This window comes from Physella acuta, unplaced genomic scaffold, assembly GCF_028476545.2.
Source record: "Physella acuta isolate Inbredline_101_S28 unplaced genomic scaffold, ASM2847654v3 ptg000937l, whole genome shotgun sequence".
Taxonomy (NCBI): domain Eukaryota; kingdom Metazoa; phylum Mollusca; class Gastropoda; family Physidae; genus Physella; species Physella acuta.
In genome coordinates this window covers 139,487-156,877 of record NW_026732454.1, presented here as the reverse complement: position 1 = coordinate 156,877, position 17,391 = coordinate 139,487, and the positions used below count along the sequence as shown (strand labels likewise).

The window sequence follows — 17,391 nt, the reverse complement described above, 5'->3', positions numbered from 1 at the left end:
CTAAACAAAAAAAAAATATACACACACTACAACCAAAAACAATGAACGTAACACAATCTGTTTTGTAATTCTTGTAAAAAAAAATTTCTTACATAATAATTCCTGGGAAATTATTTAAGACAAGTTAAATAGGGGAAATAATTACTCTCTTAATATAAATATGTATATCTCTACACATTTAATTATAAACGTCAAAACAAATAAATAATTACTTTAGATTATAATGAAATTGTTTAACACTATTCGTGTTTACAAAATGTTTTTGTCTATAATCAGAATTTAATATATCGTCATCATAAATGCTAAAGTATTACAGCATAATGAAAGGTTTTAAAATCAGAGTTGGTATAAAACCACAATTTTCGATTTAATAGAAAAACACTCGGAATTTAACTAAATGAAAATATTGGTCTTTTTAGTTCAGATCATATATTTTTAATTAACTACTGCTTCTTTTTGTTTTTTAAAGATCATTTTTTAACATGGTGAAAGGTATGGGTTAGATCACTGTATTGATCACACACCTTTTTACTGGTACTTGCAAAAACAGTATTGACAGAGTTTTACGTTTAAAAAGCTAATTTTCTGGCGGCATGGTACTTTGGTACATCATGACGCGTTGGGGAGGGGGGTTAAACTTCATTCACCACTGTCCGGTCACTTTAGGTCAATTATCCAACCCAGAATATACCTAGGTGTGACATTAATGTCGCTCTACACAATTGTGGTGGTGAGGTGTGTGTATGGGGGGGGGGGGGGCGATAACCAACTCAGACTGAACATAGCGACAGTTTTTAGATGACTGTTCTAAACATACATATTTATTACACAAATATATATTACACAAATACATATTACAGAAATAGATTTAAATAAGTAGCAGTGGTATTATGACAATATTTTTTTTTTACAGAGGGGTCCATGGGGAGGGGGGTTGTAACTGTTTCATATAATTTGTAATCGTAATCACTTTGGCCTTGTCAAAATTTCCCCGCCTCTACGCAGTTTGCTCATAAGTAAATTTAAATAGAGGTGCCACATCAGTTGTATTTGTTTCTTTATTGTAATTTTTTTAAAATTAACCACACGATTCAAACTGATATATAAAGTAATTATGTGTGAAGTTTTATGTATAACATTTTCTAATTCAATTATTCGTAAGCAAATACATTATACAGTTGCCTTAAACTTAACACCCCTCTTGCCAAGTCGTACTACCCGTAGAGGTTTTTTAAACATTGCAATGCATCGTAATGGTTATTTTTAGAATGGCAAACTGATGCAGCTGTTAATACGTGTTGTAAACGTATACATTACTACACTAGTACAATATTGCTTAATTGCTGCATGAAAAGAAATCTTGTGATTTACTTAGATGTGCCGACCAAAAATATTTTTTTAACAAATATCATTGTTTAAAACTTTGAGTTTAAAAAGTTTCCAAAAAGGCGCCACTTTGCTGAAAATGGCCAGAGGGGGAGCGGCCGCTCCCCCTGCTCCCCCCCTGCGTACGCTACTGTTATGCACCTATTCATATAGCTCTACAGAAAAGCGAGGATCGATAAATTGTAGTCTATATTGAAAAAATTGGACATTGGTACTAATTGACGTATCTCTCCGCCCCCCCCCCCCCCGAAAGAAATGAAATTTATATAGAAAATATATACTTTTAACAGTGTCCGCCCCCCCCCCCCCCCGAAGAAAGTCTACCGCCCCCCCCCCCCCCCCCCCCCCCCCGCAGAAAAAATTCAAAAAATTCTGGAAGAAACACTGAGCAAAGTTTCAACCGCTTCTAGCTAACCGATTTCTTTTCAAAATTTGTTAAGACTCAACGACAACGCAATATGACATCAAATTTAATTTGATCCGATGCTTCATTAATTTTTAAAGAATGGATTAAAGTCGAATATAACGTACCAATTTATTTTTATAGCGCTAGTAATAGAGTCCTTTCATATGACGTCACGTCCGTTCGTGATACCTACGCCCGCCGCCACAGTGGTGTACACAAGACGTAAACACAATCAGCTGTTCGCCAGCGCTGGACGTGTTCACCAGCGCTGGACGCGTTCACTGTATGTAAAGAACCGCACCCGCGGAAAAGGAAAAATACGTTAAAAAACTTGAACTCTTAGGAATTGAAGATCCTTATACTGTTATTGACAGTTTCGTATAAATAAATATGTGGACAAAATTTCTAAATAAAAATACTGTTAGTAATACTGTTTGCGTTTAGAGTTAAAGTAGCCGAAACTGATCAAATGCAGTTCTCGATACTTTGTTTCATGTAAGGACAGTAAAATAATAAACTTCATTTTAATTATAAAAGATAACTATTAATAAAACAAATATGCTCGACCTTCACAAATACTAATAGTAAAAGACAAAATCAAAAGTAATAGGCTAATAAGAATAATAAGATCTAATAGTAGGCCTAATACCTGGCTCCGCTGGGTAGACATAGAATCTAGAATCTACTTTACTTAAATTTAATTACTTTAGATCTACATTCGATTCAAAATACACCCATAATAAATCAAAAGTAGTCATAATAGGCCTAATAAAGCATTTAATTGTCTCTAAGATCTAAAATCTCGCTCTATTATCTAATCATTTTTTTAGCAAACGAAATTTTCTGAAATTGAAATAGATTATATGACTAGACTTAGATCTAGAATCTGCTACTTAAATTAAATTGTAAAAACTTTATACAAGCATGTAGTTGATATTATTGTAGTAGAAGGCTTTAATAAATTACTAAGGCCTACCTACTTTGTTGTCTTTTTACAGCAATATGTATCTGATACTGGACTGAGTTTAATTAAATTCAAATTCATATCTAGTAATTGGTCTACTAAGTTTTTGTAGCCTAGTAGTACAATCTAGATCATACCAGCCAACAACAAATAACCACATTATTATTATTTGGTTAATGATTAGGCTAAAGTTTTTTTTAAATCCACTGTTTATAAAAGAAACAAATCAAGCTAGAAACATTATAAGTGAGATGGTTTAGAATAATAACAATGGACCCAGTCTACAATTGATACAATTGCAGGTCTACATAGGGCCTACAGTCTAGTATACAGTAGGCACCTAGTGTGTAGCTAGTATACTAGTGTGTAGCTGTCCAGTGTTAAGATTCTTAATGCCTTAATGCTTTCCCCTGATAAGCCGTGTGTGCTATAAATGACATAACATGACACCGAGGTGAGAAGTGTTGAGGGGAGAGCAGTGGGACTTTCCCCTTTGTTCTCCCTGCTGGGCCCTGAGGGTCAAAATTATATCAGAAATACTATCTCTGTGGGGCTGGGTATCACGGAGGTGAGACATTTTCAGGGGAGGGCAGGGCAGACTCCTCTTTGGTTTTATTGTGGGCTAGATACAGGTGGGGGCAGCCATCATGAGGGTTGAACGTCAGTATTAATGTGTCTGATTACTTCCCTGCTGGATTATAAGGGTCTTAAATTGTATAACATGCTACCCGGATTGGTTATTACCCATGGATTATATTAGCCGTTGTAATGTGGGTTTTGTAGGAGTTAAGTGGTCTCACGTTTGCTACAGTAGATAACCTCTAATATATTACTGCATTTGATCAGCTTCGTCTACTTAAACTCTAAACGCAAACGGTATTACTAACAGTATTTTTATTTAGAAATTTCGGCCACATATTTATATTATCCACGAAACTGTCAATAACTGTATAAGGATCTTCAATTCCTAAGAGTTCAAGTTTTTTAACATATTTTTCCTTTTCCGCGGGCGCGATTCTTTACACACGGTGAACACGTCCAGCGCTGGTGAACACGTCCAGCGCTGGCGAACAGCTGATTGTGTTTACGTCTGATGTACACCACTGTGGCGGCGGGCGTAGGTATCACGTGATTTAGGTCACGTGTTTGCAAGGACTCTATACACTTCGTTGCGCTAATTTGGTGCGCAAGTGTTATTGCCCATGCAATTCCATTCTAATAAAAAAATTAAATTACAAAAATTGAACAAAAAAAAAGTTCTAAAAACAAGCTGTTATGAAATGTAACTAGATTTATGCACTAAAAAGAGAAAGATAAAAGCGTTATTAAAAATAATTTAGGCCCATACCCTAAGTTAAACAAATATTGAAGCATGAATTTATTTATCGAGTTAGTTCCCTTGATTTGCTCCCATTGATGACATCAAAACAGCCATATTGTTTTTAAACAGGAAATAGGATTCCATATCAACAAAAACTGTTTCTGTAACATCGGTCTGTCGTCGTCAAATAAAGTGAAAGCCTGATTGTGTGTTAAATAATTGGCCTTAGAATGGCCTGTGACTTGCCATGTATGTCTTACATGGCACTGTACGTTATTTCCATGCATATTGTTAACAGCAACAGTAGATCCAGTTCACATCACTGGAAACTAAATCTTTCAGCAGGTTGGTCAGTCAGTCGAGTGAGCCTGAGTCAACAAATTGTCAAATAACAATGGTTGTGTGGTACTGTTGCTAGTCTACCCCCTAGCTATGACATAGACGAGAGTAAATGAAACTAGACCTAGATCTATCAACTTTAGTTCTAGATAATTCTATATAGGGCAGGAAACAGATTCAACTCTCAAACATCTACTTTTAGGGTCGATTTTCGCCAATTTTCAAAGTAACAAATATTAATATTGACATATTATATATCAATTTTGTTGCTTAACAATCGAGGAATTCAAAAATATAAAAATTAATAGCACTAGACATTTACATCACCTTCAAAATTTAGATTAACCACACTCACTCAAATGACATTTTTTTTTACATCTAAACGTAGTAAGGTCTAAAATCCACGAAATTCACAAAATTAACAATATAATTACACAGAAATGTCACTTAGGCATACATTTATTTGTAATTATGTCAAACTTTACAAAATATACCAGTTTATAGCTTATTTCTATAATTATTCTTGAAAAAAAACGACCGCTATCCCCTTTAAAAAATGTTCAAAATTCTGGCTTTTAAAAACACTCTGGGGAAGAAAAAAATAACAGAGTTAAATATAGAAGGTCTATATAAAAAATATTATTAGTAAAATATGTCTATATGCCAATTTTTATTATAGTTGCAGCATTTACATGGCTAATTATAATTGTTTAGTACTTTATAAATTAATTTAAAGTTACGACTGTCTGTGACCTCATTCAAATAGTGTGGTGTCAGTGAACAGGGTGTTAGTTAGGGCCTGATACGATTTCATTAGAATTGGTAATGAACAGAATGTATCATTAGAACTGGCCTATAAAAACAATGTTGATGATAGATGCAGTAGTTTTAATGCTACTTATAATTGATCAAAATGACAAACATAATTAAAACCAAAGAATCTGGAAGCGGTGACCTCATTTTACTGACACGTTTGTCAAATAGTTAGTAAAATCGATCTAGATCTAGAATCTACGTAATTTTGAAAATACGCTAGATCTAGAAGCAAAATCACTTTTAAAAACTAAAGTTAGTGATTAGTTCTGTAATGAAATTGAAATCCACAGCTAATATGTAAGTATCTTTTGATTTAAAAAAAAAATACGGGTAGTTCTTAGAAAAAAAAATTCTACGGTGTACTCGATCCCTATCCCAAAACGTGCCAGCCATATCGCATGCGTATTCAGCTACTCAGCTGCTTATCAAATCTTCGAATTTTAAATTTATATAATAAAAGTAGGTCACCCTAAAAAAAAAGAGTACAATGGCTCCCGTTTTCACGACAGCCGTCACTCGATTCATAATTTACAGAGTTATAAAGTTCTACTTTCTTTTGGCTATAGATTTGAAGAAATTTAAATTTGTTATTTCTCATGTGTTCCAACAATTGCACCTAATTTTAATAAACATTACATTAGTGAGGACTCGGTTCTTTTTAGGATTAGCCCTCGACACTATACAGACTATTGCGAAGAAACAGACTCGCGCGAATGTCGTGCGTAGGCTGGTTCAGTGGCGAAGGTTAGAAGCCAATTTCAGACGGAAAGTTTTTACTTTGAAATAATTACATTATCAATTAATTTCGATTTAAAACAAATGGCTTAAAGTCAAAAGTAAACTAACATTTAAAAACTTTGTTATTCGCAGTGTACTCAAGATTCTCGTGTTTTAAAGATAAGTCTAGTTTTACTACGTGTGCGTGCATGGTGCGAATACCGATTTTCCGCGACAGAAAATCATTAAAAATATAAAAAAAAGTATCTACGGCAAAATAATAATTATATTTTACAGAATTAAATAGATTTAACTTAACTGTTATTTAAATACATGCTTCGGAGTAAAAAAATACAATTTTATATCCGTAAAAAATTAACTGAAATTCCCGCTTTCAGCGACGCCGATGTGTCGTAATTTTCTGCAGTCATTTTGTTCAAATTAAAGTAAAAAACGCATTCAAATATACTTTTTTTACTTTCATAATTTACAGCAATCATTTCTAATGAAAAATCCATAAAAAAATAATAGTTATTTTTACAAAATATTATTTCTTACCTTATTAGTGCAGTACACGTACTTTCCAAGTAGATCCATTCCGTCTAGATTTGCATACTTCGCATCCTTCGCCACGGCACAAAATGTCATAAAAAACGAATTCCACAAAAATGTTGCTAACGAAGCTTGTAAAAACCTTGCTCTATTTATCAGTTTACACAAAATCCCAGAACGATGTCTGGTTAGAAAGTTTATGAACGGCGAAGACCGAATATGCATTTTGCGGTACCAATCTGTTTCCTGCCATAGTCTAGTTACAGTGTAGGCCTACAGGCATTACTCAAGTCTCAGGCCAGAGTTGAAAACTTGAAAAGGGGGGGGGGGGGGGGTCGTTCTGCTAGGCACACAAACAAAAGGCAAAAAAGGGTCCACTCCGTCCAAATCCTTTTGATTCTTAATGGCTGGAGGGACCTTTTTATCCCATTATAATAATAGATAATATAATTTAAAAAATTGTGTTGACAATAAATCAATAAATGCATCAAGTAACACTATTTTTATGACTTTTTTTGTTCAATTTTGGCTATGCTATGATGTAGCCTTACACACTTAAAAAAATAATCCTTAATTATAATGCATTTAGAAATGTAATGTTGACTCAGGTTTGCAGATGAATTTTTTGTTTACCAAATTGACTAATAATTACGTACATCATGTTTCCTTGGCATTTGAAAGAATGTGTTAAAAAAGAGCACAATCCTATATATTTAAAAAGAAATGCAATTTTTTTTTCACAATTTTGATACACCCTTTTAAAAATCCATGCCTACCAGTTGGGGGACTAAACTAAATTTAAATTATTCTACCACTTTATAACATATTTTTAGATACTAGAAAATACTGTATGATGTTACTATTAATTCATTAAAGCTATTCGTGATTATTTATTTGCTGGGATCTAAGTACATTTAAATTAGATGAACATTTTGGTCTACCATCTACAAGATATACCTAATTCTGTACCAATTTACTTGACACTGATGTATTGCAGGCAAAGTTGAACCAGCCAAGACTGAAACCAACAATAGCAGTTCATCATCCAATGAAACCAACAGCACCTCATCTCCTACAACAGTCAGTGAACCTGAAGGCTCTATGGAAGAGAGAATGATGGAGATATTGACCAACAAAATAGTTTCTGATGGTGAATGGGTAGTGTCCTCACCTAGGGACGTCACTGATTATATTTCTACGGGAGAATTTACCCCTAGCGATTGTCACACTGTTGAACAAAGCAGTGAAACCAATAAGAAAGCCGATGTACATAATTCATATTTATGTAAAGAAAATACAGATACAAATATAAATAAAGGGTAAACAGTTTTTCTTCAATTATTGCAATAAGTAACTGGTAACTATTTTTAGTCTAGTTTAAAGAATGAGTATTTTTAAGAGTGCATTTACATTTTCTTTTCAGCATGAATTTCTGCATTTGTTTTAATTAATTTGATGTTTTAATATTAGCATTTTATTTTGGTTGTAGGTGTATTTCTAACATGCCTTTTACTTATTATTTTTAAGCACAACATCAAAACATAAAACTAATACAAAGAAATCAACAAGTAAACTCAAACCATTGAACTGTGGAAAGCGAGTAAACTCAACACAGTACGATCATTTAAGGGGTCAGTTTGGCAGCTTTCGTCTTTATTTAGCTTATCTCAAACGATAAAATATTGTAAAAAAAATTATAGTTCACAATTGATTAAACCTTTTCCAAAATGTTTCAGGCATTTCGGAGCGACATCTGCACTCTCACATTCCTGAACCAGATGTAGCTATGATATTTCAGAATAACGGAAAGTCATCAGAAGTAGATATGAATGATTTAGAACAAAAATTACGCAAAGCAAAAAGAGATATTGAAAAAGATGGCTCACATCAAGTAAGTTTGTTATCTGAAACCAGCAAAGCCTCTTCAGATCAATGAGCTACCAAGGTGACAGTGTCATAGTTACACTAAAATAGTCCCAGAGTGATTTTGAATGGGGAAAATCCACTTACTTTTATACAACTTGGTATATCATCTTTAGTTTTATTTAAAAAAAAACCACAATACTGTTCAATGTTCAGTCTAGAATCTAAATTGGATTCCTAAATCCACCCATCTCTGAGGGAGCAAAGGTAGCTGGGGAGAGTATGACCTTGCAATCGTTTAATGCCAAGGTCACAGAATCAGGTGAACTTGACTTATCTGCACTACTGGCTATCTATCTGGTCTGTAAGAACACATAGCTCATTTAAAAAAAATTGAATCCTAACACCTCTTCTCCCTATCCCTACTGGAAACAACCTTTTTATAACCTGTTTCTGAGTTTACCTGGTTAATTACGATTGTATAATAAGGTTCTGGCTGCATCTGTTTACTGTTAATAGGTACATAATATTCAATATTTCACACACCTGACACCATTCAGATGACAATAAACAAAAGCTGAGTCTTCAACTGCTACATATTCCCTTTACATCTGATGTATTATAGCTGTAAAATCTACCTCTATATGGTACTGGTAACATGTATGTTAATTCAATTTTCCTGTTTTATTTTCCACAGAGACAACAGTCAGCTCAAGTATACAATTTGATTGGGAATTTCTGGCGGATAAAGGGCAATACTCAAACATCAATAGAGTGTTTTCGTAAAGCTTTGAGTATATCACCAGAGGACCCTGATATCCTTCTAAATCTGGCCCGTGTTTTATTTAATTTACAGGTAATCAGTGGGGTTTTTTCTTATAGGATAGTCAAAGTTTTTATTTTTATTTTACTGTTTGTTTTACTTTTTCTTTATCACATACAAAACAAAAGCTTTATATATACTGATACCAGCAGCTCAATTTTAAGTCATCAGATTATAACATAATTTAGAGTCACAAATTTATTGGGATATGTAACATAAAACAGCAATATATCTCTACAAATAGTGCATAAGTTATTAAAAACTTTTGCTTTAACTTATTGTGAGTCAGTTAAAACTAACTTAAGTGTGGATTATCTTATAAATGTTTTATGTTTTAATGTATCATTAATTAGTGTCTCATAATTTGCATTTTTTAAATTTAGATTAACCTTTGTTTATCATGTATTATCTTTATTGTTTAAAATTCTCTGAATTGGATTAATTTTAGTTTCTTAAGTATCATTTGTTTTATTTGACTACTTTGGTTTAACTTTCATCTCTTTAATGTATTGTTTCATGTCTTAACTGTGCACTAACTTTTTAGTTTCTCTTGTTTTGTCTTGTTTCAGTATCTAGATGATGCCATTTACCTGGCCCGCCATTCCCTGCATCTCCAGCCAGCTGGACAAAACGCCTGGCTGCAACATTACACACTGGGGGAAATACTAAAATCTTACGGACACCCTCAAGAAGCAGCCATGCATTTTAACCAAGCCTTGTTGTTAAACCCAGGTTTCCAGCCAGCTAAATCCCACCTGCGAGACCTAGACTCGGAGCCGTCCCCCTCGGTCACACATTTCACCCTGTTTATTATTTTGTTTTTAGTCGTGGGAGTTCTCTTTGGTGTGGTGACATCCATAGAATCCAATTTTCAAGACTCTGGTGCAGGCGATGGTTCAAAAACCCAGCAAAGACATTTTAACAGGGCTATGGCAATGAGGTCGATTAAGCTTGGTATTAATCCAAGGATGTGTCGGCTAAGGAAAGGGAATTGTTAGTCAGGGGTTTGTAGTTCCCTAACTCTATAGGACATTAGTGGGTTAAACAATGTAATAAAAACAGCAAATATTTTACTAATAAAATGTTGTCGAGTGGGATTATTTCTTTTTTGAGATTTGTTTTCAGTTGTCTTCTCTTTAGAATTTTCAGATTAATTCCTTTAAAATTTTCAAATCAGTTTTTTTTTCTTAGCTGTAAACAATTTAGAGAAATATTTATCATGTTTTTACTGTTTGAATTACTTAATACAGAACAAATAACTTATGTTCAAATTATTTAACTTATATTTTAAGAAAACCCGGTTGCTTCAGATGAATGCTAAGTAATTAGCTTCCTAGAATTTAAAAAAAAAATCAATTTTTTTTTCTTTATTTTTACTGAGGGAATTTCTGAAGGCTATTCAGTTGAATTCTGTTATGTATTTTTAAAATAGTAATTTACTTGCTGTGCTGGGAGCACTAGCTGTTATTACTGTCATTTTTTTTTTTTATCAAAGCACAAAGTAGCTTGGCATTAGATAGTTGTTTCATCAAAACATTTGCATGCTGACGCTTTGCATGTTGTTGACACAATAAGCAATAGGATAGAACACTGAAGAAGCATTTTTCTTATTAAAAAAATTCTAGAAATTTCATATGTTTGTTAAAACATAGTCTTCCATATCTTAACATCTGTATGTTTGCTAGTGTTATAAGTTACAATAAATTAAACTTAAAATATTTACTATTAAATACAGTTCAAATACACAAAACCTGGATACCAAAGCAAGAAGAGTTAACTCTCTTTGTGATATTTATTTTTTCTGTTCCATATATCTTTATAGACAATATACAACCAAGATACACTGTAATTCCTTACAGGTTGTTACGAAGATCGACTATTAATAATAAGAAACAACTTTGGTTGATGTAAATGTTATTTTTTAAATAGTTATATTGAAAAAATATACTATTTAAAATGTCCATTAGATTACAGTATTTAAAAGTTATTTTGGTCTTGCATGAAAGAGTTAAGTAGTTTAGACCTTGTTATTTGTGTAATGTATAGATCTAGGCCTATTATCCTAATGATCTTTTATTCAAAACTGATAGAGGAGGCCAGAACAATTGGTACTTAATTTAAACTAAAATTTAAATATTCAGAAAGATTTTTTTGGTTATTTTTTACTTGTTTTAACCCTAGATTTACCTCTGTATTGAGAGAGTAGAATATTCATGCCCAACACTTTGCTATTGAGTTTATTGTTTTCAACCTAGTTTAATGAATTCACTTTTCACCTACTAGCTATTTAGTTGTGTGCCACCTGTTTATTAATAGCTAATTAATTTACATTTGCGATTAGGCTTTTATTGCTACTTAAACTGAAAAGATCCTATACTAACAATTTTTACAGCATGTCATTAGTCTTTTAAAGAAATAACACCTTTATCTTAACATAAGACATGTGTTAACTGTGTGTTAACATAAGACTAACACCTCATGCATGTTAACTTAGACTAACACATTTTTGTTAACATTTAATACACAGCAGCAAAGTTTATGTTATATGAATTAGTTAGTGTTAACATGACATATCGCATTGAAGCTATATTACTGTACATTTTCCTTATGCTGAGTTTTAGTTACTGTAAAAACTACTTACTCCAAGGTTACTGTAAAATTAATATAGTTAATGTAAAATTTATTTCCTGTCACAGCTATCTGAAGCATGTATAAATTGTAAAAAAAAAATCTTTCACAGTCATTTCTGTAGAAAACAAATTGTTACTGTTAAGTCTTTGATTAAATAAATCAGATGTAAATATTTGCAAAAAATCAGATGCTTTTGTCATTTGTGTCAGTAAATTTGCCATCTCTTCTTCATTGGTGGAAAGAAAATTAACATTTTCATTTTTTTAATTTCAAAGAAAATACATATTACATAATTTTTCCTGAACAGCCTCCATCCCATATTACATTGTGACCTGTTCTAAGTAAGAACCCAAATAGGTTGTTTTGGGGGTGGGATACGGATAAGGGTGGTTAAGAAAGTGTTACTTAGCTTTAGTTTTTAACTTTTTAAAGGGCAAAATTGATTTTTTAAATGCTAATTTTCATTAGAATAATTACCTTGGGGAAGGTGAACAGTGTTTCTTCCAGACTTTTTTCTCCGTGGGGGGGGGGGGGGGGAAGGGGGTTTGCGGACACTATTAAAAGTATATATTTCCCATTTCGTTCAGGGGCTGTAGACTCTCTGTGGGGGGGTGGGGGGGGGGCTTCGATGCCTGGAAGAAACATTGAAGGTGAGATAATTGAACCTCATTCTAGCGTGGGGAATCTATTTTTGTGTTACGGTGCGAAAAGTGGAGAATAGAGTGGGGTGCTAAAACATATAAGACAGTGTCAATATTTTGTTATTTCTGTATGTCAACACGTTTATTTAATCTCAATCAAGGGGAGACAAACTCTTTTCAATATAGGCCCAGTCTATGAAATAAAAATCTTTAGGCTGACAAAAATGTATCAGTAATACTATCAAACATACAGTATTAACCCTCTTCGTTGCCAGTCGTTATTCTAACCAAAATGAACGGTTTACCCCCCCCCCCCCCGCCATTCTTATCTAATATAGGATCGCCATTTGATTTTTAGGCTATATTTGGAACAAATGATATTATTGATACGACACTTGACGAATTTATTTATCTAGATCTAGGACTACTACCGCAAAGCCAAAGGCCGATAACTCAAGTAGAACCTAGCTCTCTTGTTTTAGGTTTAAAAATGAGAGTTAACTATAACAGGAAGTGACTAAAAATCAACAATGGATTGAGGATTATTATAAAGACTAGGCCCTAATTTAATAATTTTGCCTGACGTCTATCTCTGTTTAATTCTTTTAAAATGCGCATTATTACGCTTACGGCGTGTTTTACGTGTATTTGTTTAACTTATGTTGAGCCTCAGCTTGTCGTAAATGCAAGAAATAAGGGTGGGGAAACAATAGTAGAGACAATCGTTTCTAACACAACAGATGACACAGTGATCGTAGAATTTCTGAGCTCTGATGGCTCTTTTGTTACACAGTTTATTGACTTTAAATCTGTAAGTTTTGGTTTATAAATTATATCAACTTATTAACTTATTAAGTCATTTGACAATCATCTTTTTATGTATTTAAATAAGGTATAAATTATTTTATTTATCATTGGTAGATCTAGACTTCACTTCTAATCTTTACAAGTTCAAGTTACATATTCAGTTCATTCAGTTTTTTTCAGTTACAACACACAACGTGAGATAAGAGCTCCAAAATTTAAATGGGGAATTTTTATACTAGTGTCCGATAATAGAATCTTCTTTTAAAAAGGGGTGCTAGCTTACTGGTAGTTAACTAAATACACACATGGCTGGCTAATGTCAATGCTAACCCTGTCCCTAGCCCTAACCCTAACGGCTAACACCAACAAATTTTAAAGGTTTTTCAACCATCCATGATAATATAGTAAATATAGGCCTACATTATGGAAAGACCATATTTTACATGGTAAATTTAAAAAAAATTTGATGGGTCACTTAACACTTAACTAGAACTTAATAAAAAAATATTCTCTATGCATTGTCGAAATCCATTTGTCACATAGTTGATTGTTGATAGCAACAAGCTCCATCCAGTTTGAAGTGAGAATCATAAACAAAACTTTTTAAAAGTTTTTATTCCTTAGACATAAGTTATTATGAGCATTTCAACAATAAATGCATACATAACTTTTCAAATGTTTTTTTTTATTGCAGGAGGTTCAAATTTTTAGAATACTTGTGCTAGGTGAAGAAGAATTAGGACAGACAACACCTCAGGTATTTTGCTTCATAACTCGTTTCATGAGGAATGACTTCATCTCATCTGATGCGATGTCTAAATTAAGACAGGTTTGTACTATGTATTCAAATCTCAACTTAAATAAGCCATCATGTTTATTGTCTAAAATGTTAAAATATAGTTTGTATACACATTGCACTAACTTATAGCTTGTAATGATAAAAATGGAATATTTAACTAAATGATTCTGTGTTAATTTGTGCAGAAAAATCCAACAGCCATCAGGACACCTGAAGAAGAAAAAGAAATGATAACTCACAACCTTGACCTCACAGTCAACCTGAACAAGGCAGAGGTCATCAGCCCCTATGTGTTCAACATCTGCAGCGAGGCCAAGGATCGGACTTTCACAGAAGAGGCGGACATCAAAACCATTTCAAAGTGTAAGGAGTTTATTATGTGTTTTATCTGTTTACAGTGCAAATCAACATTTAAAAACATGAAATATAAAATATTGATACTTTTTTTGTGAGCTCTTTACTGCATATTTACTTATGGTGTGACATTCATCAAAATTAGTTACATAATTCTTTTATTTTACAATATTAGGTTTAGTTGGAAAATATTTATGAGGTCTTGTTTGCATTTTTTAACTCACAATGTAGCATGGGTTTTTTCAACATATTTCTGTCCTTTTTTATTTTTTCTCTTTCTCATCACTCTTTCCAATAATTATATCTTGAGTTACTAAAATGTTTTAGAAATAATCACTTACTTATTAGTATGATGGGCTATAGATTTTTTTTCAACAAGTGTAAAAAGTAGCATTTACAGATGTAACTAATAATGAGATTTTTTTCCTTATAACATTGCACATTAACTTGAAATTATTTTACAGCCTTGGGAAAAGATTACATAACGTTGATATCAGCCACATCAGAGCTGTCCCCTAGCAAGTACAGCCTGTGTCGTGACACATCTGACCCGAGCAAACCTTGCACGTGCGAGCTGCGGACATGCATTGGCTGGTACCCCTGTGGATTAAAATACTGCCATGGCACTGACCTAAGTGGGCGAGTGGTCAGCTACAGGTGTGGGATCAAGACCTGCAAAAGATGTCTGGCATTTGTGTATGTTGTGAATTCCAAGTTAAAATGCTTGTGGGATATGTAGTTGTTCATCCCAGATATGATGTTGAAGTTTATATGATAGTCAGTTTCAAAATGACTTCTTTGAAAATGTATCAGTGTTACCTGTATATTGTAATACAAGCTGTGAAACAGAGAAAATGTATGTCCCCTTATAGGAGGAGCTTGTATTTTGGACAATCTTTCATAAGTCCACCACAACCATATGCCCGTATACTAGTCATACATCCAATATGGAAAAGCATTACATGTTGGGAAAAAACACTGACACTACAAGGCATAGTATTTCTTATTGTTTATTACAAATTAATAATTGTATTAAGTTTGAACCAAAAAAAAAAGTATAGTTATTCTCTGCAGACTTGAATGTCAAAAGGGCAGATAGAGTTCATTTTGAGGGAGTAGAAGTAAAAATAACATAACCTTCTCTAGAAAAGAGTATTACTGTTAGTTCATTTTATTGGAACTCATGTGTATATTTACCTGATTAATGTAATGTTTATTCACACATTAATATCTCACCTTACTTTATAATCACTTTCATCACGTCATGACCATTTAGTTTTTAGAAATTTAATTTGCATGTATCATGCAAGAGTGACATTTCAGCTTTTTATTTTTAATCAAAATTGTGTTTAAAAATACTTGATCACTTTTTTAAAGCCCACAGTTAACACCTTTTTTACAAGTCAAATTTGACTGGCCTTTTGCTATGTTAAGATAATGGTTTTTGTATTTTTCTATAAACACTTTTCTTAATGTTATCAACTGAGGTTTACACACTGACAGATCACTACAATTGTAAGGTCAGAGAGTGAATAATATCTACACAAGTCTTCACTCAGCTACTGTACACTACCATAAATATAATGTTAACTATAAATGTGACCCACCCTCCCCTGGACAAAATGAGCTACTTAGCATTCGAAGCTACTTGAAGAGAGTTAAAATATGGAGTAATCAATTTTGGAAATGTAGCTGCTTCTATTTATTTAAAATTATGTGCACAGTCTTGTAGTGGACGTTCTTTAAAACATAATTTAGTTAATATTATATTCTTTTATGAAAGAAGAAAAATGTATATGATAGTATAAATGTGCCAGATATTAAAGTAAACATTTCTTTAGAACTGTCAGTACTAGTACTCAGGCCTGTTGGTCAGATTTCTATACAAATCACCACTTAGCATTAAAAATGTTTTGAGACAGTAAAATGGGAAACTCAAGAAATCAACCACAACAAAGAATTAAAGTATTCTATTGACACTGTTTTGAATGGTATTTTAGTGCAAGAGTATGTGTGTTGTGGAATGATTGATATTAAAAAAAGATCCTGAATGTGACGGGCACGTAAGAATGTGACATGAGTAGGATTTTGTGTTAGGAAAAATAGTTTGAGATTAGCCTCGTCCTGTCGTATTAGGGTGTAGAAGTGTTCATCTGTCATCATGAATATAGTCTTCTGTTTTAAATGTGAAAGTGGTCAGTGATTTATATTGGATCGTCATTGTCTTTGCACTTTGTCCTTCAAGCTTTGACCCTGTCCAAATCTCGCATCACAACAGACACAATGATTTATTTATGTATTTTTGTAAGTCTGTGTATGTAATCTTACGGTATGTAATGTTTTTAAATCTTACCTTTTTTTTACTCATAAAAGAGCTGTAAATATAAATGGATATTAAAAGTAAATTATTATGAAGCCATGTTGATACATTTCTTTACTTGTAAAATGTAAAATATGTGTAGTTTTGTTTTAAACTTAAATAAAAATCTGTTGTGTTCTGCATAAACAAATTTGAATGCCTTAAGCCCAAAAGTAATCCCTATATAGCTGACCCCAGACAACAGTTTTGGCTGACCCCTTACAACAATAGACTGTCCCCAAACAACACATGACTGATCCCAAACAACACTTGACTGACCCCAAACAACACTTGACTGACCCCAAACAACACTTGACTGACCCCAAACAACACTTGACTGACCCCAAACAACACTTGATTGATCCCAAACAACATGACTGACCCCCAAACACCAATTGACTGATCCAAAACGACAGTTTTATATGACTCAGGACAGCACAAAACACTATATACATGCCTAAAATATTAGCACCATTTACCCTTCAATACAACATTCTCAGCCACAGTAAGTCAATCTGCAACCAGTCCTCACGTTAAAATCCCAATTGTACATTGTGGTCATGTAGGATTTCACTTAGCCAGCACAATTAACCTATAAAATTACTGGGATTCT

The 17,391-nt window shown here is 33.0% G+C and overlaps 2 protein-coding genes across 2 annotated transcripts; both read left to right on the top strand.

Annotated features, from left to right (window-relative positions):
* Nucleotides 1-4,183: 4,183 nt before the first annotated feature.
* Nucleotides 4,184-12,001, top strand: LOC131953680 (tetratricopeptide repeat protein 17). Its single transcript, XM_059316992.1, has 6 exons — nucleotides 4,184-4,422; nucleotides 7,499-7,820; nucleotides 8,029-8,132; nucleotides 8,238-8,392; nucleotides 9,062-9,220; nucleotides 9,757-12,001. Exons 1-6 carry the CDS (start codon nucleotides 4,308-4,310, stop codon nucleotides 10,183-10,185), a joined length of 1,284 nt encoding a protein of 427 aa, XP_059172975.1. The 5' UTR covers nucleotides 4,184-4,307; the 3' UTR covers nucleotides 10,186-12,001.
* Nucleotides 12,002-13,007: 1,006 nt separating this feature from the next.
* On the top strand, nucleotides 13,008-16,832 carry LOC131953681 (out at first protein-like). Its single transcript, XM_059316993.1, has 4 exons — nucleotides 13,008-13,270; nucleotides 13,961-14,095; nucleotides 14,251-14,428; nucleotides 14,884-16,832. The coding sequence occupies exons 1-4, from the start codon at nucleotides 13,070-13,072 to the stop codon at nucleotides 15,156-15,158; spliced, it is 789 nt and encodes a 262-aa protein (XP_059172976.1). The 5' UTR covers nucleotides 13,008-13,069; the 3' UTR covers nucleotides 15,159-16,832.
* The last annotated feature ends 559 nt before the right edge of the window (nucleotides 16,833-17,391 follow it).

Coding starts and splice junctions, on each gene's coding strand:
- LOC131953681 (XM_059316993.1), top strand. CDS start 13,070: ATGCGCATTATTACGCTTACGGCGTGTTTTACGTGTATTTGTTTAACT. Junction 14,096..14,250: donor CGATGTCTAAATTAAGACAG/GTTTGTACTATG, acceptor TAATTTGTGCAG/AAAAATCCAACAGCCATCAG. Junction 14,429..14,883: donor CATCAAAACCATTTCAAAGT/GTAAGGAGTTTA, acceptor ATTATTTTACAG/CCTTGGGAAAAGATTACATA.
- LOC131953680 (XM_059316992.1), top strand. CDS start 4,308: ATGGCCTGTGACTTGCCATGTATGTCTTACATGGCACTGTACGTTATT. Junction 7,821..8,028: donor GATACAAATATAAATAAAGG/GTAAACAGTTTT, acceptor ATTATTTTTAAG/CACAACATCAAAACATAAAA. Junction 9,221..9,756: donor GTGTTTTATTTAATTTACAG/GTAATCAGTGGG, acceptor GTCTTGTTTCAG/TATCTAGATGATGCCATTTA.